Source organism: Thunnus maccoyii, chromosome 10 (genome assembly GCF_910596095.1).
Source record: "Thunnus maccoyii chromosome 10, fThuMac1.1, whole genome shotgun sequence".
NCBI classification, from domain to species: domain Eukaryota; kingdom Metazoa; phylum Chordata; class Actinopteri; order Scombriformes; family Scombridae; genus Thunnus; species Thunnus maccoyii.
This window is the reverse complement of record NC_056542.1, coordinates 23,779,676-23,807,133: the sequence shown is the minus strand read 5'-3', so window position 1 is coordinate 23,807,133 and position 27,458 is coordinate 23,779,676. Positions and strand designations below refer to the sequence as shown.

The following is a 27,458-nucleotide window of genomic DNA, read 5'->3' as shown; positions in this document are numbered from 1 at the left end:
AGCAAGAAGTAGTACAAGAGTTCGGAACCAGCAGATGCATCATTTTTACTCAATTGTCAAGGCTAAGTAACCATCTGCAATGATTCCTTTCTGAAGAGACTAGCTCTTAGGGTATCACTTCAACTAAATGTGTTTTAATGTTTGATAACAGAAGCCTCTTCTAAGTCTGCTTCTGTGAATCAGGCTAGCCATCAGTGGAGCCAGGTAGCTGCTAATAAGCAGAAGTAGGATCCAACTAAAGTCTTGGAACAGAATACAGTGGCTTTTGCTGCTGCTTTCTGATGGTTCAGATATCAAAAGCCAGAATGACCACAAGAACTCAGCAGCCAGCAGATGTACTGTGTCATGATCATTCAGAAATCAACAGCCAGTGACCGCTAGCATGCAGAGGCACAGACATAGAAGCAGAATGGATGGAGGTGGTGCTCACACATGTATTAATTTGGATAAGAAAAGTCACTGTCTGTTCTCTTGGTAGAGCATCAGACAGCAGCATCTGGAGTCCTGGCCAAAGAGCAAAAGCAGGGAAATAGCAATAACGAGCTTGAGGCAGAACTTATGGAAACGAGAGAGTAAATGGGAAATTGTTTTTACATTTTTACCGCCAGTTTTTACCAAGAGGCTTGCTGCAGGGTGAGATTACTTTGAAGGCAAGAAAGTGTACAAGTACATTTAGTGGAAGACATCTTATTGGGAGTGTCAGATGGCGGCTGTGTTTTATTGATGTCCAATATTAGTTTGCACAGGTTAGGCTCATTAGCGGTGTGTTTACAATCAGCAGCAATGCAGACATTTCTGTGTGACCATAGCAAAGAAATACTTATTTGTTTTGACAATATTTTCCACTGTTTACATTATTGTTAGCAAAATAAAACCGATACAGACAATATCAACCAGAGGTATTGTGCAGTATGATGGAAATGTTTAATAATTTTAATAATGCTTGGGGAAAAAAGCTTTTCCATATTTGGCTTTGAAAAGGATTCTCACTTGAGACACATAGTTATTGGATGTAAAGATGTGTTAATTTTGATACATATGATTTTAACTGACTGTAAAATTCAATAAAACATAGTCACAGATCAGGAAATGATCATTAAAACATAAAATGAAAGAAATGAATTTGAGTGATATCCAGTGTGGCTTTAATTAGTTTGCTACAGTACCTCTGGATCTGTTGGGAAGTGAGATTTACCAGATTTTTTCCCATTTAAAAATATCTCTCCTTGGCATTGGTTTTGCTGGCAGTCAAATATGAAGAGACACAGTTTTCATTACTGTGAATAGCACCATAGAGACAGACCTGGTAAAAGATCAAAAGAGTTAAGTCATATTAAACTGTCATGGCTCCCTTTGTCAAAATACGTGTTTGTTCCCTCTCAAATTTCTCACATTAAGCTAGCTTTGTTGCACATTTGCATTATTGATTTAATTTGATGTTGCTCTGAACTTAATTTCACCCTCATATGCTTTCAGCTGTTTGAAAAACCTGGTCAGCAGTGTGATTTTGGAGACTTTAACTGGTGCTAAAAAGGATGCTTGTCAATTTGTGACAACAGATGTGCCTTTGGTTCTTTTATTTTCAAGAGGAAGCATGAGGTGTTATTATTATTGACAATTCTTAATATAGCCTGGGCTTACTTTTCTCCCTGTTTTTCGAATAAACAGGAAAAAAGCCACTCATCAGGTCACATCAACAGTTCTATTATTAACTCAGAAGTGAACATGCTGACAGATAGCATTTATGCAAATGAGGATTCAACCAAAGAAAAAAAGACTGCACAGCCTTCAGGAAAGAAAAGTCAGATCCTCAGCAATGATACTGGGTGGAGTTAATTAGACAGATTGCCATATGACTGTAATGTGTTGTCTTGGGTTTTTTTTCTCCATGTCATATTGAAGTAAAAGTATTCTTGACAGATACTGTTAACTTAATACATGCAGTATACATGACTAAAATATATATAATTTAGTCAAAGGTAATAACAGAAACCCATCACACAAATGATCAAAATATAATGACAAAACCTGTTTGGTATCATAGTCCAATGGAGGAATCACTGTACGCTATATTTCATCTCCTGCTATACAGTTGTGTGATGTTCAGTATGAACATCTTAGTGAGCCATAGCAACGTTATGGACAGAGATGATTGTACATATTCATAAAATGGTTTTGGGAGACACTGCCAAGAAGTGAATATTCACTTTGGCAAAAGTACATCGATAATTCATTGACATTATCTCTGAAAACCACAATAGATTGATGTATATGAAATGTTGCCAGGAGCACTTCTGCAAATCATTATTACAATATCACAGTATGATTATTATAAAGAGCATACAGATAATATACTGAATCAATAATAGACATCATAAGACTGCACTCAGCAGGGGAATGATGGAATAGGTCAAGAGACCTTTTTTAGTTCAACAAGTAATCATGTGACTAACAGTAATTTGCTTGAAATTACTATGAAAATGTGTGTCTTGCTTGAAATATCCTTGCAGCTATAAAAATTAATTGGACCACTGTCAGTGCTCTGTTTTCTGTATGCTCCCATTATTATTAAACTAATTGAATAATTCATGATGGCGCAGATGTATGCACAATTGTATTTTTTTTCTTTTTGTCTTTTCCATACAGTGGTGAACTGCACAGATCCAGGTATCCCTGCCAATTCTATCCGTGAGAGTAAGATCGAGCATGGTAACTTTACCTTCGGCAGCGTGGTGTTCTACGACTGTAACCCAGGATATTACCTGTTCGGCTCGTCAGTGCTCACCTGTCAACCAGTGGGCCACTGGGACAAACCTCTACCAGAATGTATTGGTACGTCTATTTCCTATGACTACTTTCTATGTTACATAAACCATCAATCGGCAAATGTGTTTCAGTCTACTCACTTGATACTATTGTATCATTGCATTTTGTACAAATGATGATGATTGATGATGATTAATGAATAAATACACAGATGCAAAGTAAAAAATCAAGAGAAAAGTTTCACTCTCAATTGACCGTCCACAACCGTGTTTGTATCTTCATTTGCTTTCTAATGGTACAAGTTGCTAAACGCTGTGACTGGGAGCATCTGCATAATGTTCGATACCCCAGTAGCTTATGGCTATGTTGCACTGCGCCTAATTGAGAAATGAGGAAACTGTCATAGGACCAGTTGTTGGGGCGATAGCTATAGCCTCAAAACCAAACACTTAAATTAAAACAACAACCATCTATGAACTGTAGGGGTTATCTGAGGTTGTAATGCTGCTGTCAGACACCTGGCTCATTGTGCACTCTGCTTTCATATGAGGCTGACAGCAGTAATGACCTATTTCCAGTGAAATTATCTGAAGTAAACCTCTACATTTTGCACACAGGCTCAGAGAGCATGTCATTTTATGGTAAAGAGATGACACACCGCAATTATTTTATGAAACAGAATCGTAGTTGAAGAGATACACAGGAGTGTCCATCTTAACCTTTGTGTAGTCCTAACATTCTGTATCCTCCCCTTGTCCTAAGGGTCAAAAATGACCTGCCTTCACTAAAGCCCCAAAATAAAGCAGCTTAATTGAGTTTTAAACCCCAAATCTATTTTGCATGAAGAAACAACCTGCCATTCATCACAATCTTTGTAAATATCTAGGTTTTCCCTCTTCACAGTGCAGACTGTATTTAATCAGTGGACACCACTTGTTTTTATTACAACACGCCTGTCATAATTGTTTTCTTTACTGAGGTAGAGGTTTATTACTAATATTATTATTACAAATGTACTGCATAGGCATTAACATTTTTTAACAAGGGATAGCACTTGTATAGCCTTAGAATGCAGAAATTTGCAGAAAGTAGTTTTGAATGTATTTTATTGAAGGAAACAACAAACAGTTATGAACTTTTTTGGCAACATAGTGATATATTATTATATACTATACAATTATGAATTCAACTACAAAATACTAGACTTCTTGGATTTTCTGAACCATTGCCCCCTGCCTCAAGGTGTACAAACAACAATACTAAATAAGAATAAAACAGGATAACAGATACAAAAAAATTACGTATATCAATCCACTCTAAATAGCACATGTAGGACAGTATGCAAGTGTGTGTGCATGGACTTTGCAGATGTATTTCTCACATGTGCAGCACATAGTATTTGTTTTACAGTCCTTCTTTGGGGGGCAGATTTGGCATATCCTCCTCTTGCCTGCCCCAGCTGCAGCCTCAGGTGGATTCAGCCCCCTGAACAGCTTTTACAAGCGCTGCAGAGGCTGCTGCGCTGGGGAGGTGCTTATTTGAATGTGTGAGGTTACAAGGACTTTTCCCAGCTGCTCCAGGAACACTCTCCTCTTGTTCCGCTTATCAGGCATCCAGGTGGGGTTGATCTTGTTCCATATCACAAAGACATTGTGTGAGGACACATCAATGATATTATGGAAGATGACCAGGGACCACATTCTTGTTCCTCTTTGGGAGGAAAGAAACTAGAGTGGTGGTAGGGTGAAGGAAAGCTTGTTGCGAGGAGTGCAGGGGGGAGCTCAGGCTTGGTCTTTCTAACTGTATGAACCATGGTGATCTTCCTCTACAGGAGCTGCTGGCTGAGTTCATAAGAGGTGAAGAAATTGTCACACGTGACATTGTGTCCCCTCAGTCCATCTGTCACATCTGGGCTTGCTGGGCATGTACTCCCAGAGAGGACAGTGACAAAAAGAGATAACTATCAGTAATTAGTATCAGTGTCACAGAAAACAATCACATAAATCAATGATATTTCAGCAAAACAGTGAAAATCACTTACATTACAGATATGAAAATAAAATTTACTGCTGAATGGGACCGGTCGCTCATCTACTGTTACTTCAGGCCTGGGGTTGTAGAGGTATGGCAGACGCTCCACCCACTTCTCCCAGACCTCTCTTATGGCCGCCAGTTTGTCTTTCACACGTCTTGCAGGTCTTGACTCGCGGTTATCAAATCGTAGCATTCTTGAGAAAGTGTGAAAGACTTTCAGTGGCATCATGGCATGAAAAATCGCCCTTCCACTCTGCATCCCAGAGACTAGATGTGGCCTGGCCTTGGGACCTATACACACCCGCTAAGATTAGCAGCCCTGTATAGACACGCAGGTCAATCTCATCCATCCCTTTCCAGTTGTTTCAATATTTACAGAAACCCTCCAAATTTGTCATCTCCAGGATGATTTTTTTCAACGGCTGGTGTGATGAACATGTAGGATGTTGAGGTGATGTCCCGGGGTCGTCCTTATGACATTTTGTGCTGCCTACCTGCCCTGGTTGTCATAAGGTGACATATTTTTTCTTCATCTGAAGATGATGCATCATGCTCTGGGTTGTTTTCTTCCCCATCTTCTTCTTCAGATACCTCCTCCTTTTCTAAATCATTGTTCTCTTGTTCCTCCTGGACATCTGAAGAAATCAGATCTATGACCTGTTGGGCACTGAAACAGCACACATGGCTTCAGCAAAGAGGGAACTGGGGAAACTGTCATCTGCAGCACCTTTATAGCCTCTGACTGCATTCCCCGTGTGTGTGTTTGTTTGTGTGTGTTTTTGTAGTGTGTAAATGATTTTGTAACTGCCTAAGACGATCTTTGTACCCTGGTGATGTACGGCTTTCATGGAAATATGAAGAAAGACAAGGTTTCACTTTTTCTAATGTCAGGGTCACTCTAGGAAAAGTCATTAAATTTCAAGTTGAAAACAGATCATTCAGGGGGTTTTCTCCGCTGTTAAAAGTAGCGCTGGGTCATTTTCGAACCTTAATACAACACAAGGGTTAAATGTTTATTGACGGCTCCAGGCATCAGTGACTCTTTGTTAAGAAATTAGTTTTGCTAAATTACAGAAACTAACTTTGCATTATGAGACTAAGCTGATTAAATGACGGCTCCTACAAAAATACTTAAAGGTCAAAAGAATAATAAGGTAGCAGAAAAAGTGATTTACCAAATTAGATTTTCGTCTTGAAAGCAATCCTGCAAGCATTTGCGTAAGTGTGTATATAGTATTACATCAAATCACTGGTGTCGTTCCGAGCCAGCAAACAGATTTCTGTTTATAGTATTCAGGCACATTAATCTCCTAAAATTGCTCTTTCGTTCAACACAAGCTTCCAGATTCAAAGTTCAACATGTTTCTTCATGGTTGCTGGTTTCAACAGGTATTTAGTATTTCACACTGAAACATCGTATGTGTCTTAACCAACTGAGCTAAGATTGTATGAAAAAGAAAATGTGAAAGTTTAATTATTAATATTTTACCTATAATTAATAAAAAAAATATATTTTGTTCTTCCATCAGGCCATCTATTTAACAGTAGAAAATAATGTGTTGTCTCAGTAGCACCATTGGCAATGTGAACGGTGATTTAATCAAGTGTGCTGAGGCATATAACACTAATCCCTCTATCCATTCACTCTTCCATTGATAATCTTATTTCCGCTCCTTTCTCTCTGTCATGCAGAGGTAGATTGCGGCCACCCAGGTACACCTCCCCATGTAGTGATGATTGGAGAGAAGTTTACCTTTGGCTCCACAGTGCGCTACTCCTGCTCCGGAGACCGCCAGCTCGTAGGAGACTCATCACTCACCTGTCAGCTCAATGGACACTGGAGTGGCCCGCTGCCCCACTGCTCAGGTACACACACACACTCACACAAATATATTCTTGCATACACAAGCATGCCTGCACACATTCACACAATAAAACATGAGTCTCTCTCTTTCTCTCTTCCTCTATGTCACTTTTACTAACATCATGTTAGGAACTGGTAGTTGTTTGCTAACATTTACTGCATTTTAATTTAACTCAGTCTGTGCTTCCCACATGAGATGTAAAAAGGAGAGCGTTGTGTTTAAAGGTTTGGTTCACCCAAATTACAAAACATAAACAAGACATATTTTCTCACTTGCTTCTTGTGGTATCTAGCCACCCAGATAGTTTGGGATTTATTTGCCCAGCCTTTGAGATATCTATGTCTGAGATTACTGGCATCGCCCCAGTACTACAGAGTTTAATGGAATTCCAATTGTGGTGCTCACAGCATTAAAAAAATTACTTTTAAAAAATTCACCAGCAAGAAACAATGTCTCCAATACTCCACAGAGTACACTGTCAATAGTTTTCATTGGAACTATTCCTTTAATAATAAGTAGTTCCAATGAAACTTGTTCATAGCAATGTTTGTAGATAATACAGACTAACCAGGACACTATTTCCGGAAAGACAAGTGTTGAATTTTTTAAAATGTAATTTCTCGAACAAAATTCCATTCAACCCCACTGTATTAGAGTACCAGAACTGTTAAAAACAAATGCCTCAAAATCTGGGCAAATGAAACCACAGTTATCTGTAAAGCTAGATAACGCTAGAGGTAAGTGAGAATTGTCAGGAGAATATTCAAAACACACCCGCAACATGAACACCGCACCGCAGTGGTGCAGTGCCTGGGAGTCCTGGCATTAATAGGATATTTGGATAACGCTGTGTGAAGTTCAGAGAAAAAGCAGCATAGGATAGTTATCAGCTGTCTGAGCCAATTTACTACCCTGAAACCAGACCCCTGTGGAGCTCTTACAGAATTTTTAAACGGTACCTATGTGCCAAAATATTAGGTCATTATGGTCCACGAATTCCCCATCGACCTAAAGCAGTTCCGGCATTTCACATTTCAGAACAGGTACTCTTGTGATTTTTCTGATGTGTCTGCATTTAGCTGATGAATGCTTGGAAAGTACGCTGATGGTGGACCAGTGCCAAGTAACCCAAACAATAACCTTTTACCATCATTCCTCTTCAATTCAGTGATAGGGAGTCATGACTTCACACTTATGCCACGTGGAAGCAAATGTTGTTTCCTGCATGTAATAATCAAGTTAAATATCAATCTTGACAATACTTAAATGCAAAGAGAAGTGTTTGTATCCTGTGTTCAGGACATTTAGTTGCAAACACTCCTCTTGACATTTTCTGAAAACCTGAAAAAAAGAGTGCCTTATAGTATGTGTCTTTAGAACTACAAACTTCCCCCCTTAATCCCCATCTGTGCTCTTCCCTCCCATCACACTTGAGCATTCCTGACCATTTAAGTGGATTCTCTTTACTGAATGTTCACTTGGTTTGTTCAACTCACTGAGCCAGAAGTAATGTTTGTAAGCAGACTTGTATGACTGTTTTTTTGCTTCTTCTTTAAATAGAAGTGCAAACTCCCTACTCACCTTCAACATTTTGTATTTACTCAGACAGTGGAAAAGTAGAGAGGCGGTGAGGAAGCCTCCCAGGATAATAAGGAGATGCACATGATTGCAGAAGCTTAAATCTGTCTCACAGTCAGTTTCTATAAAGTTTTTTGTTCTTAGTATTGCTAAATGGAGGAAGCAACACAGAGGTGTGGTAGGGTGGTTGTTTGTTTGCACCTGCACAATTATCTGCTGCGTACAGCCTAATAGCTGTTTTTAGGTATGAAATTATAGCAATAAAATCTAATAAAGCTTGTAATTCTAATGCTTTTGGTTAGTATTCCAAGCAGTGTTGAGAGGTTTCGTTTTTCTACTTTATCAACTAGTCTTTAAAAGCAATTTTCCATCTGTTATTGAGATGATTTGATCAGCATCCTTATGACAAATGAGCCACTTGGAAAGCGATGATCTGCAAATTTGTATTATATTTCATTTCATTGCCCACTTTCATCACTGTGTATCACCACCATGAGCTCTGCTGCCTATGTTTGTCTGAAGAAACCCGGCAAATATACTCTGCTTTGATCTGAGCAAAAACCATTTAAACCAAACTAGAATCAGTGAATTTAATTTAAATTCTCCCAAACGTAATCAGCATCAACTCATCACATGAGAAGTGAGATAAGTAAAGCCAACATGAATCTGTTCCCAAGTATTTAAATTGTCAAAGAGCAATTGCTGTTTAGAGAGTAAACCCCTGTGGAGGAATTTCTGGAGCAGAATAGGAGTCCCGGGTCAGTGACCAGAGGATTTAATCATTATAAATGATGCTGTGACTTATCGAGCTAAAGAAAAAGGATGTGATGAGGTGAGCCTTAGCAGATAATATGAATAATATGAATATGAATCAGGATAAAAATGCAACTTTAATTTCTTTTCACTGATACAGAAGCACTCCTGGCAGATGCTAATAGAAAAATAGATGACACTGGATTTATATAAACACTGAAGGGGCATTAGGGGCATTTTCTTATTTTATTTTGAACTGATTTTAATTCATAAAGGTAGAATATTTACATGTATAATTGACAGAACATAGAAACAAAGTCGAAGTATTTAGAAAATTGTGACATTTTTGACTCAGGTAATATTGATATTGATTATAGACGATGATCATTAGCATGTAAATGCATTGTCCTCACATTGTCACACCGGATTATACTGCATCAGTGCTTCTAATTAACAATGAAATGAGCAACTTGTACTGGAAAAAAGAGACCTTTGTAGATCATTTGTTCATTAGTAAGAGGCTTGATGAATTCAGACCCATGGTAATACACATCTGTTACAGCTGTAGTAAAAATCAGAAGGAACTAAAGTCGTGATAAAGCAAATGCCTGGAGAGTGTTAAATTAGTGCAAATGTACATTTTAGCACCTAGTTTTCATGAGCACATTAGCAAAAACTTATGAAGTGATGCAATTAGTACTGCAGTGTTACCAAGATAAATGAGCTATCTGGAAAGTGTTAATGTATATTTTAGATGTTTTTTCAAACATTCCCTGTTTAATGTCCCATCACTTAGTCTAAGCCTCCCTTTGATGTTTTCCAATAATCTTAAAAGTTTATTTGCAGAAAGGTTGCAGCATAGTCTTTTAGCTTTATCTGCGTGTCTAGAAATCATTAAAATGGAGCATTGCAATTTTCAGAGAGTGTAGATCAGCAATAGCAACAAAATAATTTGAGCTGTGAATTCTTCAGAAGTCCAGAAACAGTTCTCATCCATGCATCCATCCATGCATCTACTGTATCCTTCCTCTCATCTGTTCTCCCCTGTTAATTAGAAAGAGCGAGCTTAAAACTGCTTGCCAAGTCATTCCCCTTTTGTCCTCGACTGTTGCATGGCTGAGTTGAGGGCCTTATTATTTCCTCACAAAGGGAGCCCGGTGAATGGACATTAACTCAGATTCAAACCAAATCCACCACCATCCCAATTAGTGAGATTATAGCTGTCATAGTGCACGCCTAGCTGGGCTGCCCCACCTAACCGAAGGAGACTAATGAAGTACCGACAGCTGCTGTGAGACATGCACACACGTATGTATGCTCGCACAAACGGACATGCACACACCAAGGCGACAAATGAGTACGCATACTTACATGCACTCACAGAAACAAGCGCATGCAAGACGCATAAAAAACTCACATGCATCAAGTGCACTCTCTAACAGACACACACATGCATGTAGTACAGTGGTAGACACGTATGCACACACACCCATTTGCTAACCACTGCCACACACAAACATATCATCTCCAGCTGTGAGACCTTGAACCGACGAATCCGAGTCGTGCACATGCGAGCCGTGGGATGTGCATAGAAGATATAAGCTTGATGTTTGTGCAGTAAGGCTTTGTCAACAAGTCCAGTAATAGTGCAGCTGTTTACTGCACTGTATACAGAGAGCAGCAGCCAACACGCAGAGAATGATACACAGGGTGTGTGCACAGCTCAAAGAATAGGATCTCAAAGCCAATAAAGCACAGACTTCCCACAAAGAGACAACATGTACTGAACCGTACAGACGAGCACAACAGGAGATTAGATATCATACAAACAGTACTCTTATCTATCTATCTATCTATCTATCTATCTATCTATCTATCTGTCTGTCTATCTGTCTATCTATCAGTCTATCTATCAGTCTGTCTGTCTGATTTTTCTCGTCTCTTTCCTCCATTGGTTTCATTTCTCTGGGAGAGCGGAAGCAGCAGCAGTGAAAGTGGTGGTTGGTGTTATGTGTGTTATGTGCTTTTTTTCTTTTGCACTGAGGGTGTCCCTAGTGAATACAAAACCAAAAACCGTCCCACCCCCTAGACTCCATTCTGACTCACACACACCACTCAGCTTGGCTTGCTGTTCATCACAACATGAAATGTTCAGTAGTCATTGCACCGCCCTGACTCCATACCTGTCATCTCTCTCTCATTTCTTATGTTTGAAAAAGAGAACATGTCCCATTTTTTTTTACCCACCGGAGACAACCCTAATGGGGACATGGAAGGAGAATTAATGAGATGCAGCATCTCTTTTTATCTGAGTTAATTCATAGATGTGCAAGACAGGTGGTGAAAGACACTGAAAGTACTGTATGTTCTTCCATAGGACAAGAGGCAGGAGAAATGATTCAGGATAATGAAAATGCATTTAGCTTTAGAGGTCAAACCGTATTCATCATTTCTCATAACCACAGCTGGTTGCCTTTTATTGTAATTCTGGCCCTGCTGTTTTTATGGACAGAAAGCTCCTAGTGTCAAAGCAGTGAAAAGTATTGGTCCTCCAGGTTGTTGGCTTGGTGACAACTATTCATTGGTGCATTGTGTGTTTTATACCTGCTTCTTGGTGGACTCAAAAGATACACTTTGAGTCTAAGTCCTCGCAGTATTGTCTCTCTGCTTGACATAGAGGAACACTGTGTTATAATTCACAACCACACCAACATGAAAGGGTTCATCTGTGAACACACACATAGACGGTGGATGGCATCTTCTGTTTCTTTGTTTTCATTCCTCCTTGTTTTGTTATCTCCCATTGCAGGCGACTCGGCGGGGACCTGTGGAGATCCTGGCACACCTGCCCATGCTAGCAGGGAGGCAGGGAACTTCAAAGTGCGCAGCAAAGTGCGCTTCACCTGCGCAGTGGGACATACACTCTACGGCTCAGCAGAGAGGATCTGCTTCCCCAACGGGACCTGGTCGGGCAGACAGCCGTTCTGCAAACGTAAGGGAGATTTCTGCAATGTCTCTGTCATGTTGTGTATTAAACAGTAGGAGAGGAGAGCGTAGGAGTCTTAAAAAGAGGTAACAAACACATTCACTCACAAGCGGATACACATTTAAACTCAGTTTAAAATTTACAGTTTAACAGAGAGATGTGTGGTTACAGTAGGGCTGGGTATTGAAACACAATACTTTTTGTCTACTGATTGAAAAGAGACCATAACACCAAGTATTAAACTGTCAAGTACTGAAAGCTGGTGCTGAAAGCTTAGTCAGCTTCTTAGTCTTTATTACTGATTCTTTTTGTTGTTATTTTTTTATAGTTTTAGACTGTATTTTATTATAGCAAAGTCCTTGTATGGCTGCATTGTGACAAGACAATTTGTCTTGTTTGCAATGCTGTAATTAATGTGTTCTCTGTGATGTGACAGCATCATCTACATATTATTTTAAATACCTGGAGATGCTACATTTTTTGTAATAAATTCCATTCTCACTATAATATAGTGTAATATAAAATATTAATTATTGTCACATTGCTGCTTCTAATACACCTCAATACTCTCAAATATACAATAGTGATTCAATCTGTAACCAGTTAATGAATGTTTTAAGTTAATTAAATTTTAAAAGGGGTTTTATACTCTACAAGGTAAGTTTCCAAAAAGCCGATTGTTTGAATATCGGTAACAAAACTGGTTATCATACTAGCTCTGGCATTGAAAACTATCCCAGTCCTATTTTACACACACAAACATTGTATGCAATTCATGGGCTGCATGCAAATGTAAATGTGCACACTGTGTATACATAGGTGCTCATAGGCATCCACACCTACACACACAAATGATTGCAAACGCTCAGAAACACTACAGTACTGCACCAGATGGATAAGTATCTCTCTGCTGCAGTTTGGTAGTTTCTGCCAGCACATGGTACTGTGACTAGCTTCCAGATTGCAACCAAAAAAATAATTAATTCTAGACACCTAAAGCCAAGTTCCTTTTGGATTGTGATAAATGAATCATTGTGGATTTTGAAGATATTAGTTCACAGAACGCCCGCTCTACATCTTGCATAAATTACCCCCAGGGGTCAACCGGATATTGAGGCAAATATCTGACTGCTTCTGCTCTCCTCTACTGTCCGCCAGCTTGGCACAGTGCCAGTGTCATTTTTAATATGATACTGTAGGCCAATGCACCAGGCCCTCTGAACTACTCTCTGTGTATCTGCCTTTCATTCATTCTCTCTTGTTTGTCCCTCTTTTTCTGTCTGTCTCTCTTTCTCCCCTTTTCTCTCACTTCTCCCTTGATTTCTCTCTGTCTTAATCTCATTGTCTGGCTGTCTCTCCATCCATGTCCACTTCTCCATCTGTCCCTCCTCTGTGTCTCACTCTCTCTATTGCTCAGCTTCCTCCCTTCTCCCCCTTAACTCTTCATCTTTCCTACCTTTTTATCTCTCCATCTCCCAGCTGAACTCCTGATTTAAAGATTGTTTTAGCTGTCCCTTCCGCTCAGGAGGGAGGGGGCAGGAATTCACTGGAGCCTGAATGACTTTCGGTGCTGTCTGTCTGTGATCTAAAGCCCTGTCTACTGTTAAAGCCCGTCCATCTGTTATCCACAACCTTTTACAGTCTCTGAAAAACAGTCACTATGGATATTCAGCTTAATATCCATCTCACAATACCATCAAGGTCTGTCCTGCTCATCTATCATCATATCTGTCTCAAATTATTAAGAGAGGAAGCCAGAGAGACTACCATACTTTATTTTGGCGTGCATGTGCATTTACAGTACAGTAATGTGAGGATGTTGGCACCTGGGGTGTTGGGGTATCTGCCTGAGTAATGCGTTTGCACCTCAGTGAATGTGCGTGCTTATATACACACATGTGGTAATTGAGAAATCACCACTGCACCTACAACACGTCCGTCTCCTACAAGAATCACTATTTCAGATTTTCCAGGCAATTAGGTGATTGAGAGAGCAAATCAGTTTCCTAATTAGACATGATTTGGAGCAGAAGAAAAACGCATGAAACAAACTCTGTCCTTCCCCCTTTTGGGTGACATAGACTGAAATTCTGGAAAGGACACAGAAAAAAAAGAGAACAGAAAAGCCATTTTTTCTTCCCCAATGATTGTACCAGGATTATTTTATCATAATATATCAATATAATAATTCTACACCTGTTCCTTATTAGTAAAATCTAGTACTAAAAATGTTGTTATTGTTAAAGTTTGAAGCCTGAGTCTTCAGACCATCATGCAAAATACTATATCTTCTTCTTTTTTTAAGACTGAACTAAATGTCATTACCATGGATGTACTATGGGACTTGATAACACACAAACTGCACTTAATTTACCGATGACTCATCAATAACGTGATGGGGATTTGTGTACCACTGCACCAGCTCTGCTCATTAGTTTCTCATAATAAAGCTGTTATGCTGTATGGATTAATGGTTCTGTACTGGTTTGGGTCACAGCTTCTTTAAAAGAAAAACAATACTTTTTTGCATCCCCTGATGTGAGGCGCACACATATAATGGGGAATTGTGACACAAATCAATGATTTCTATTTTCCCATTTCAGACTGTTCCTCCTGAGTACTAATCAGACAGAGTCAAGAAACTACAAATATGAATCTGGTCGAAAGCACAACAACAATTAAGTCATAAATAAATATTATTATTCACATAATACAGGAGGAATATATTTTTCACAACCCTTTAATCACCTTGAAACCTTCAAAAGTCATCTTGCAGCAACCACGGGGGCTCCCGACCCTCAGATTGTGAATCACTGATATGGAAAATAGAAAATCCATTACTATTTTACACCTTTGACCTTCACCTCCTTCTCTTTTCTTCCCTGTATTGCAGCGGTACAATGTGGGAACCCAGGTACACCTGCTCATGGCCGTATTTCCCGTGTGGATGGCACAACCTTCTCCCACTCCATCGTATATTCTTGTATGGAGGGCTATTTCCTCACTGGCTCGCCCACGCGCCAGTGTCTGGCCAATGGCACATGGTCTGGCACGACTCCAAACTGCACAAGTGAGTATTATATGCACAGAAACATAAAGGGAGAATGGAGTCATGTTTCTTGGTCTTTTGGAATACACTTAAAAGGCCACTCTGCTGCATAATGTTCATGTTATGAAATGAAAAGAAGAGCAATGCATTGTCTATTCACTGCCAAAGAAAATTCAGGCACAGTCCTAAATATAACAGTGCTATGAACAGTGCAATTCAATGCCTCTTGGTTGATCACATTTAGCTCAATCACACATCTGAATTGGCAGTCACAGAATTTGTTATAGTCACTTTCAGAGGTAGAATAGGAGGAAAAAAAGTAAAAATAGGATTAGGGAGATTAGGCACCCCCATGGGTGTCGTGGGTACACCCACAATGAATTAAGTCCCATCCTGGTTGTGAGCCTCTGCTGACCAAGTACGCGGTCAGGTGTGTCATTCACACACTATAGTCGACTGAATCGCTTATTGCTCTGTAGTCTGTGTGATGCTCTGTGAACAATAAAATGGAACTGAAGATTATTACGCTCCCTATTTCTGCCAAAAGGAGGCGCTCCAAGTGATCAACAGCGGTGCTAAAATACAGTATAAGATTTCAAACAGCACATAAATCTCTCTGAGCCTCCTCTCCCTGGGAAGCGTCAAAACTGTCAGGTGTTTTTTTTTATTGTCTGGATCTCAGCAAATGAGCCTTGCAGTAATTAAGAAGTATGCCAATCTATATTCAATTTGCACCAGGATGACTATCAAACAAAATTACACATTGTTCTTCTTTCTGGAAATCACAATATTCTCTCTTCCTCATTCTTTTGCTCGTTATTGAATCACAAGAAAAGATGAATGGTATGGGCATAATTTTCAATTTTGGAATGAAATGAGTCTCTGGAGAGATAAACACAGGGAGGGAGAGGGAGAGAAAGATTGAAAATTGGATTGAATAATAATGATCAAACATTCAGAAAGGCAAAATAGCTCTCTTTCCCCTTTTCCCACTTCCTAGCTTGCTCATCACCAAACTTATTATAGTTATCCTTCTGTATGCTATCACTTCATATTACGTTTCAGTGGTCACCTCAAGAACATCAATACTTACGATGCCAAGATTGGCCCAGTGTGCCTTCATTAAGGAGGCAATCATTTTCACGGTTCATGGGTAATCGATCATGTAGGTTACCAGATCAAAGTCACACAACATTCTCAAGGGGAGAAAGAAAAGTTCATCTTTTATTTTATTATTTTTTTACTCTCTTGGTGGTTGATAAATGAAATTTATAGAGCATGTTGAGGAATTAGCGAATTAGCTGAAGTGCACTGGGAAAGAGACTTGCTCAGTGAACTGTAAATTAAAGCCATAAAGCACTTTATGAAATAAACAGTAAACACTAATTATTCTGGGAGACTATTTGCCTTATAACATGCCCTTATCCTGTTGATATATCTCTAGTGTTTTTAGTTTTCTCCTCTGTCTCTCTTCTATTCCTTTTCTCCCTCCCCTAGCTTAAACACCAACACTGTGGTATTTTCCTAGTGGACGTGGGGTAAGGGAGCATGGGGTTGGAGGTTGAGATTAAATATAGACTTCAAGGCAACATGCACATCGGTGTGTTTAGCAGTCATGATATAGCTTTCTGTGGTAACCCGCTTTCTTAAATGTCATGTAAATGAGCAATCCAGCTTCATTAAGCATAGCAGTGAGTTCTTGAATTGAAGATAACGAATCCAAAGATTGACTTTAACTGAAATCAAAATACATAAGACCAGATAAGTAATTTTACATACGCAGGAAAGATGATGTGCTCTCTCGCTCCCAACCTGTGCTCTGGTTCTGCCAACTGTTGTCCAATACTATTACATCAAAAAGCAAAAAAACTTTAGAATATAGGATCATATGTCACCAACACAACTAAAACATGTCAGCATGGTACTGTCAGGAGGAAAAGAGAGACCTCATTCCTGGCCTGCTCCATCTAAATGCAGGTTTTAGAGTAAAAAGGTTATGGCAGTGCATGTTAAGTCCTTTTCTGATTTCCTGACTTGACTTGATTTCTCCCAGTAACCTGGTTTCTTGGGAGCAAGTAAATGTACTGAATGAAAAAAAGCTGCACAGTGAAGTTGAGTTGTTTTAGTCAACAGCCTGCAGGCTTTCTGCACTGTGATGTCTGACTATGCAACGCAGTGCACTCCAACAGATAGACAGACACATGTAAACATTTACATTTATGTACAGACACACTCTTTTTCTGTTTCTTTCTCTCTTTCTTTCAGTAAGACCGCTTTTTCATACCCTCCTGAGATGTTCTAGTTGATACCAATTGAAATTTTCATCAGCTGTCTTTTATTCATGCCAGCTTCTTCTGACTTATGTTCAGAGACATATCATGCTTAATTCAAGATGACGTGTTTCAGTGTAAGTTTGGTGACTAAATGTACCGAAGACCTACACTGTGTCATACACAAGCACTCCTGTACAGTAACGCAAAAATGCTAATACACATACTGTAAACTGTACATACATACATTCAGCTACAAAGACAGCAGTTCAGCTGCTGTTTCCCAATGTCATCATACTTTAAGATAAGTCTAATTCAAACAGCCAAAGAATGTAAGTCAGTTTATCAAAATCTCCCTTTTCTTGCTTCTTTGTCTCACCATGAAACACAGATTTTGTTGTTAGCGCAGAATTTGCCATTCAATTACTGTTATTGCACCTTTATCTCCAAAAAACACAGTGTTTATAACCTTGCTCAAATTGTATCAAAGTCATTCACAGTAGTATTCGGATGGAGAGGAATGTTTGATTTAATTTGAATCCCATGTAGATATTTTCCAATTCTTGTCTTGATAAAACCAACTGATAGTCTCACACAAGCAGACTGCATCTTACAAGATTTAAATGTGGTAACCATCTATTGAGAATTGGTTGAACACTAATGTCAGATCAGTCAGGGCATTATGGGTAATGCATAAATGATAGTGATTTGTCACCACTACTCCATACGGTAGACAAAAAATATCTTTGAATTGCCATCCCTAAAACCATGCCGCTAGCATGACTATCAATGGAGTCCTGTCTGTCACTGTGTATCAGACATCAAATACATCAATGTCAACTGAACTGCAATTTAATCATCTGGCATAGATTATAGGATACTGGGTGCAGGAACCTATAAGGAGGGCATAGTATAGAACTCCTCCAAGTATACAGAAAACAAATACAGTACATGTATAACCTCTGTCATCTTTCAGACAAACATCAGGGCTGTACAGTTAACTTTGATTTCACCTGATTTTCGGTAGGGTACTTTCTTACTTGTCAGTGTTGTAGTTTCATGTTAGTTTTGAAAATATATCCTTCCACTGTAGGATTAGATTTATTATTGGAACAAGTAAAATGTAGTGGCAAAAGTGAAGACCATACTTCTTCTCTGTGTTGAGAACTTGCAGCTCTTAGACACATCCTGTCAGGATGCAAAGTTAGTCTCACCCAGTGATGATAAATATGTCCAAGTGCTGAAGTCCTTGGCAGCAACTGAAAATAAACAAACAAGAATTAATTTAAGGTAGGAGGCGTTAGCGGGGACAGCCATATGCATCAAACTGGCTTCTTACATTAAGGTGAACAAGTCAGGAAAGATTTGTAATAAGTAGGCACAAATTAGAGTTGTAAGATGAAACAAGGGCTATGAAAAAGCAATCAGATAGAGGCTGGCAACTCACAATTCCATCATAGATAGCACTAGGGCAAGACCTGACAATGTAGTGGGCCAACACTCAGCCATCTGTTTGCTTTGTAGAACTTGTGCCATGAGAAGGAGCCAAGATTAGGCGTTTGAAAAGAAGAGATTAAGGGAATGAACAAAAATTATCAGTGAAGGGGGTCTTCCCAATGTTATTACTATTTTAATTGAGCCCTCTCCTTGAATTAGATAAAAAATAATCCACCCTCCCACTATATCTCAAAATAATAAGACCACAATAGTGAGTGTTTGAAAGTGAATATATAGGAAGATCATAGTTATTACTATTATTTTTACTCTAACAATGACGGTCTCCGTCTCACTAAAGTCCGAGGCACACCACAACAGATGCTGTATAATGATTCTTTGTAGGCTTGATATGGCTACAGTCTTGAAAATAATTGTGTTGTTATTATAGTGCCCAGTTGGCTTTATGTGCAGACAGATTTTTATGTTGACTAGTGAGCCTCTAATTTGAAAAATGCTGCAACGAGGCACAGAGCCATAATATATACAACCATTGTGTGTATGTTGTCACTGTCCAGTGAAAAACATGTATCCCCATATTTGATGATTATTAAGTTTTCAGATAAACTGAATGAATAAATGCTCCTTTAAGAGTTAATAGAGTTCTCATATGTAAATAAAAACAAATCGCATTGCCACACAGCTTAAACCAAGGATGTTGTTCTTAGTTCATGAACAGTTGATATTTTGGAGATATTCAATACCACATAGAGGTCAACAAATTAGCAGTCTATCAAGTCTTAAGTGCTATTTAATGACTCTTAAAATACATACAAGCAACACTCAGGGAAGAGCAGCACTATATATGTGGAAATGTTCGTGTCTGTGATTAAACAATACACAACTTTTTAGAACCATTTAAGTAAAAGATAACAGGGAAACAACTAACAGTTACTGACCACAGTTAACATAATCATGAATCTGGTGAGGTTTGGAGAGACTCCATGTGGCTACACCATTTGCATTAGTAATGAGACATTTTCATCATGTACCACTGTTTTTGGCTCAGCTATTCAAACTTTTAAAACAAATACAACACCAATCAAAAAGTTGGACACACTTTCTCATTCAAGAGAATGGGAAGGTACTGCCTGTAGCTGACAGGTGATGATCAATCATCATATGCTCTGATTTAATAGTACTTTACACTCTACCTCCCCTTTTTGCTTATAGTATCTAAATAAAAATAAAAAATGGTTTATGTCCTCATGGCACAAGTGAATGGACAGCAAGATTAAGAAACCACCAACAATGTTGGAAAGAAAGATTAAAATTAAAAAAAAAAAAAAAAGCAACCCCTCCTCTATGCTATCAAAAAATTAAGACTGTCCTTCCTGAAACAAAATGAAAAAGTATATAAAAGTGATGACAGGCACTCATTGGGATGACTCATATCTTCATTTTTTTGTTAACACATTTCATTATATATATGTGTACATCTTGTATACATTTACAATCATATATCAACCAGATTCCCTATGGCTTCAATTAATATTATACAAAGTAGTGATGCGGTTGTATTACATACCTGCTATGTATGCGCCTAAACAGATCCACATATTTATATAATATAAATACAGTAATTTGTACATGTATACAAACAGATGTACATAAGGGAACCCATTGCTATTTATACATCCCTCTTTACCATCGGTTATCTCACATACTGTACATATTAACACTTGCATAATCACTTATACAGTACACACTTGATTATGCATTTAATTACAACCTTTTTAGTTCACATGGTTGCAGTGTTTAATCTATTTTCTCCATCTATTATCAGCTGTCTTTGGTCGCTAATTGTAAATGTTATCCTATTCATAGTACTGTATACACTTGATTGATCACATCTCTCCATGTATTTGTTGCTTCTATGTTTGGCACCAGTTGTGTGCGACTGCTTTCAGTGCAGTAGTTCTGAAGATTCTTGCAAATACAAAAGTATTTGTCCTCTACTATAAGTAATGGGTTCATACCAAGTAGGTAGTAGTTGACATCCGATGGGAAATTTACTTTCAATATCGTCTGAACTACGTTATGTATTGCTTCCCAAAATGATTTTAATATTGGGCAAAACCATAATATATGAGATGGGTCTCCACAGTTCCTCCAGCACTTTGGAGTAATCTTATCATATTTTGCCTGTGAATTGGTGTTATGAAGCAATGGAGTTGTATCTTCCAAGAATATTACTGCCAAAAAAGTGAATGTTGTTTTGTGAGTGTTGATATTCATTTCCCTCTATTCATCTTCTGATATATCAATTTCTAATTCCTTCTTTCATTTTTCTTTTCTCTTGTTTCATCTTGTCTGTTGGTATCAGTAAGAATTTTGTAAACAGCAGATATTTGGTTATTTGTTCGGTCATACTTTGGTTTTTAAAAATCAGCTTAACTAGAGGATGTAATAGTTTTATTCTGCATCTAACTGCTTCCTATCTTCTAACCTGAAGGTAGCAGAGAAAATGTGAATGTGGTAAATCATATTTTCTGGAGAGATTATCAAAAGAAGCATCATCATTGATAAACTGTCCAAAGAAAATCAGGCCTTTCTGCCTCCAGCGATAAAACGTTTTGTCTGTTTTGTTGGGTGTAAATTCTGGATCTCATTCTATCTCTCTGTAAGCTAACAGGTCCTCACCAAGTTTAAATGTTGGATGTATTTTTCTCCAGCTTTTTAAATAATTAATTTTAGGGATGCACAATATTGGATTTTTTGCCGATATCCGATATGCCAATATTTCCAACTCATTGTGGCCGATTGCCGATGCCAATACCAATATATGCACATATTTTTTTCCAGCTGGCTGAGGACACTATTATGCATGCAAGCATAGATTGTACTAAGTATGATCAAGAAAGACAATATATGAAGGAAGAACTTAGGAAGACTGGAGTTCAGGAGCTAAGCATTAAAACTTTAATGAACCTGCCAAGTGGGTGGAGCAGTAGAGTTTTCTTTGAGTTTATTAGACAGACAGGATTAATGTGTAGGATTTAATCTCTGGTCCACACTCCAGCACAGAAGGTGGTGGTAATGCACCTAATATGCTGGTTGCCAACTGCCGTTATAAACCAAAAAGAAGTCCCCCCCCTTCCCCCCATTTCATTTTAGAGCTTTTATTGGCCAATACCGATGACGTGCTGATAATATCATGCATCCCTAATTAATTTCCCAGGTATTCTCTGTCCTTTTTGTAACATTTCTTCTTGTTCCTAAAGCTATAGTTAAGCTAAGTTAGTTTTCTGTTGTATTTACTTCTGTTGATCTCCGTTTGACAGTTAGATTTTCTTGCATCCAAGATAGACTGTACTTGTTCAGCCAGATAAAAGTTTTTAAGATCAGGAAAGGCAAGTCCACATTTTTCTTTGGAAAACTTCAATGTCAGTAGTATCATTTTCCATCTGGTCATGTCTTCTTTAAACTGTAACTCTAAGTTTCCAAAATGTAAAGAAAAGTTCTAACTTCTTGGGGATGACAATGTTAAGGCATTTAATTCTCTCTTGGTCCCATTTCCAATTAAACATCATTTTTACTGTTGGCAAAACTGTGTCACCCAGAATCATGGCCTCAGATTTTTGTATTTTCAATTGTAACCTGAAAAACTGCTATATGTGCTGATCGTGCTTATTAACACCGGAAGAGATCTCTCCAGATTTCTGATACATAGAATAATGTCATCGGCATATAGTGCTAATTTAAATTCCTGATCAGCTATTATTACTCCCTCTATCTCTCTCCGTTGTCAAATACTCTCCACTAAAGGTTTGATGCTAAGAGCTAAGGGATAACCCATATCTGTCATATCTGCTGTCACTCACCTCTCTTTCTTCAACATCCAAGCTTTCTGCATGCATAGGTGTTCATCTTAAATGACATTAGATATACAGTAGTTAATCAACTTTGTTTCTTATTTACAGTATATTTCATATGGCAGTTCAATATGCTTTGATCACTACTCAGTGACACTATTCCGGATGATTTCTGATGTCCCATGATCCCTTATGTTTGACCATTAATGACAGTGATCACCTGTGGCGACCCTGGAATTCCAGCAAATGGACTTAGATTCGGCGATGACATCACGGTGAGCCAGAATGTGACGTTCATGTGCCAGCCGGGGTATGTGATGATAGGAGGGGACAGCGCTGTCACAAGGACGTGCACTAACAATGGCACCTGGAGTGGCACTATGCCAGCATGCCAAGGTAAGTGCCACCCACAAATGCACACACTCGCATACACTGCGTCGTACACATGCTGCAGTACACAGTCAACCTTGATAACCATCAGACTGTGCTGTAACAACCTTGGCACGCTAGCACACTGTCACGTACAATATAAAGTACATGCTTACACCCTGAGATCTAATGAGATTAGCAAGCAAGGTGACACAGAATTTCCTATGTGGTCAGATAGTGTCAAATTGTTCACCTCAGTGTGCTGATAACAGAAGTGCCAAAAATACATAAGGCTGAATGTCTGCCAGACACACGCACACACATTTGCATTAACAGGTGTATGTATTTGTGTGTATGCTTACACAAGTATACACACACCCATATACACACTATAAGCAATTTTGACTCTTTTTCTAAATTATGTCAAGTGCGTCCCTACATTATGAAAGTAGTACCACATTTTAACAAGTTTCTAGAAAAGAGACAGCTGGGTTTCAGAAAAAAATTTAGAAATATATAATACACTTTTAAAGCCCTTGATCTAGGACACAGTGATTTCACACACACTTGCATCTATAGAGTTCCACCTGCTCTACAGAAGCAAGGCTAAAAGTTCCTTTGACACCTGATGATGGATGGCTAACAAGTCCTCTTCATCACAACAAGGATCCCCCTAATTGCACTCTAACAGTTTATCATTGGCTTCCTCTCTCTAAAAGTTTGTGCGCACTCTATAGGCTTGATTATCATCAAAGTGAGAAAATCCAACAAGAGGACTTAGTTGTTGTTTGCCCATCAGCGCTACATCACTCTATGATTTATGACGCTCGAGTGGAGGCATTGATTAGCATGTCTGCTGGTGACACCCAAAAGTAAGTATTGCAGGGAAGATTAACTTGTGCAGCGAACATTTCAAAAGTACACTAGGAAAGGGAAGAGCCCACAAGGTAAATGGCAAATGGTGGCTCATTGTTGCTAAGGAACTGTTCCCAGGCTGCTGTCTCAGTAACAGAGAAGAGTGCTGGCGTTGTATTTGCCTCTTGAGAAATGGGAAAGGACAAATGAATTGTGAAAGAAAGAGAGACAGAGTGTGAGAGACGGACATTGCACACAGACAAACACCAGAGACAAATTCTTAGAGGAAATGAGTATCAGGGAAAGTAAAAACATAAGACATATAGATCTTCCTCTTATATAATGGCTGTTTTTTGTTTCCAGATATACTGATGTATATATGCAAGATTCTGTTATGGACCCAGAAAGTAGTTTGTGTCGTTGCAATTCCTCAGTTCAACTTTTTACAGAGAGTTGTGGTTTTAAGCCACACACTTCTTGCCCTCCTTGGGCTCCCTGTATGACCTTGCCTAGAAGTTTACAACATTCAAACTGACACTGATTTGTAATATTTCATGGGTGCATTTCATTATTTACGTGCCCTCTTCCATGTTATGTTGAAGCTGTTGGATGAATCAATGGTCACACAGCTGTTACCCAGGGCAGTTTAAATGGAGAAAGAGAGAGACAGAGAGCGTGGGTTTATATGCGCACGCATGAGTGTATAAAAGTGTGCGATGCTCCTAACCTCCGAGCTCTAATCCTTGACAGCTACCGCAGCAGCTCAGGCACTCGGCCCTGATACTGCTCCGCTTGATGGGGGTGGTGTGGAGAGGAGTGAAACCCAAGAGCTTAGCCTTCCTCATCACACAGACACTCAAACACCACCATGCATGCATACAATCACATGGGAGCATTCAATTTCACAACTATCTCTCATGCATACATAGACACAGATGCTTACACACCTTCATGTTGGCTCCCACCATCGCTACCACTGCTTGAGTGCTGTCAGCTTGTACTGACCTGTATGCATTAGTCAGCGAGCCAGAGGGTGCCTTCTGCCTCCTTTCACTCTCTCCGCTGCTCTCACTTTTCCAATAGCACTTATCTCTCTCATGGGGTAAATAAATAGAAGAAAGTCAAGAGAGAGAAGTTTGATTACTAAGAGGTGCTTTATATTAATTTTGCAATTTCTCAATATGGATGGGATGTTAAGAAGGAATACAGATATTTTCTGCTTTATTGTCTCCTCGTCACTGCTCTCTTCCTCCCCCTTGATCTCTTTCAGAGACTATCTAGGACAAGCAATAGAACAGCTCACTTGTAATCGCAGCTTTTTTATCTTCTTTATCACTGACTTTGATGCAGCAAGAGGTCTTAAAAAAGGACTCAGAAATATGTATTTTCTTTTCTTGCATCAGAGACTGAAAACAGTGCCTCTTCCAATATGATCGGTTGCGTTTTTCTTTTGCATGATTGGGTTTAAGTTAAAGGTGCAGCGGTTCAGGCGGGGCAAGCTGTTTGAAATTGTCATGTCATCTGTTATCTTGTCATAGTTTTGGATGATGTGCCGCAGGGATATGAGCCGATATTCCAGGAAGGGAGGGGTGAAGAGAAGCAAGAGAAGGAAGGGGGTGAGAATTTTAGGCTAGAGACAAAGAGGTTTTGCTTGTGCATAATTTTGCACTTAGTGTGTTCGCATCAGTGCTAGTCACACCACTTTGGGGGCGACGTGCATACACATACTGCCGATGACACATCCTAAGCCTCACCCGGCAAGGATTCAGTTTGAATCCCAGGTTTGGCGTGTTCAGCTAAGAGGCACTAATGCTGCTTAGAACTACTTAGGAAAATGGGGACACTCTCCGCTTCCCATTCAGTTCTGCCTGCCACCCATGCCTTTATTTTTGATTTTTTTCATTTCTGATTGAGTGCTTATGGGATTAGTAGGCCTACTCCTTAAATCAGCGTAACTTTCCTACTTGCACACGTGCACTTACACATTCTCCCTCCATCTGTGTTTTCCCTGTTCTTTCTCTCAGTGTGTCACAGACATACTGTAGGGAGAAACACGTACACACCCAAAGCAACTTTCTACTTTACAGCATCCAGCTGGGCATTTTAGTGAGGTAATTCAGAATGAAGTGCGTTTTTTTCCAAGGGCTCCAGAGCAACAACATGGAAATCCCAAGTTGAAGACACTCTTTACTAATTCATTAACATCAAAGAGTAACAATTTCAAGTGAACTTGTTTCGCCTTGAGAACTTGAGAAACAAAATTACATTACCAAACAAAACATTAAAAAACAGATTGTTACATCAGTATAGTTTTGCCTTTGACTTTTATTCCTCATGCCCTAAATATCCATCCAAATATAGCGTACTTCTAAAGCATGTATACAGTATACTACTGCAACATGTCCATATGGAAATCTTTTTGGATCCTCTGCCAACCAAGAACAAAAGATGGCTCCACCTTGGAGAGATTGTGTGTATATCCACAGTGGCATGCTCCACATTCACTGTAATTCTTTGTGTAGAATAAAAGAAAATCTTAACTAAACTTCATGAGGCAGGAAAGTTGTCCATCACCTGTTCATAAATGAACACTATCGTAATTGTAATTTGCAGCCAGCTTGTATTCAGGATGGAACCATGGCATAGTGTAAAAATAGCTTTGAACAACTAGCAGAAAGTTTGTTTTTTCCAAATTCAGTGAAAAAAGATACATACAATTTTAACCAAGTTTGTCAGAAACCGAGTAGCTAGCATTTGCTGTGTTATACATATATATAGATATATAATGTATATACTATATATATCTAATCAAATCTCTCTCTTTATAGAAACTAACACATGAAATCACCTGCTGTCATCTGTGGTCTGCGTTAAAATCAGCATAATGACTTGTTGCAGGTGGAATACCAGGTTGCTTAGATGTAGTGAGTGTCTCTGCTCTCAGCAAAAGAAAAGGTCACCATGCAGGAACATTGGTGGTTTAGAAATGGGAAGTGGCACTCTGAAAGTGAAAAAAGGTAACATGCTAGAAGCAGACTGGGGCAGGAGGGAAGAAGGCAGTGGAGTGTCCAGTGGCCAGGTAATCTCAAGTCTGTGAAGCAGGTGGGGTCTAGTCTAACCTGCCAGAGCTCAGAATGTGTGTTTTTATGACGACGACCACTGATGCAGTGTTCATTATCCTGCCCCAGAGATGTCCATAGAGCCTGCCTTCACATGGCTGCATCTGTACTTTATTGGAACGTCTTTTGGGCACTGCCAAAAGGCTAAACCTTAACTTGAGAGCCGTGGTGTGAACATGACAGTGTTTCGGGTTGCGTGAGTATGTCTAAAAGAAAGAGAGACTTGGAGAAATGATGGGTGTTGAAGGAGGATAGTAATGGTAGAAAACAATTGCTATAATTTATTCACATCCCTAAAACCCATATCCCACCTGCGTCCCCACGGGTTCATCTCTAAGTGTGTCAGAACAGACTCCGAGCTTTTTTATGCATTCATTCATTACATTTGTTGAGCAGAAAGTTTATGACTTACACAGATACAAGATGTCCCCTCATTGCACACCAAAATTATTCAGTATACTCTAAACAGAAACGGTAGAAAGAGTCTTGTAAGCACAGACCATTT

The 27,458-nt window shown here is 39.1% G+C and overlaps 1 protein-coding gene across 7 annotated transcripts in view; it reads left to right on the top strand.

The window, feature by feature from the left end:
- Nucleotides 1–27,458, top strand: part of LOC121904871 (CUB and sushi domain-containing protein 3-like) — a 235,399-nt gene that overhangs the window by 171,579 nt on the left and 36,362 nt on the right. For all 7 annotated transcript variants that reach the window (XM_042422653.1, XM_042422650.1, XM_042422651.1 and 4 more), the window contains 5 exons: nt 2,647–2,832; nt 6,493–6,666; nt 11,806–11,988; nt 14,876–15,052; nt 22,824–23,006. In XM_042422653.1, coding sequence (XP_042278587.1) covers nt 2,647–2,832; nt 6,493–6,666; nt 11,806–11,988; nt 14,876–15,052; nt 22,824–23,006 — 903 coding nt within the window. The remainder of the gene's footprint in view (nt 1–2,646; nt 2,833–6,492; nt 6,667–11,805; nt 11,989–14,875; nt 15,053–22,823; nt 23,007–27,458) is intronic.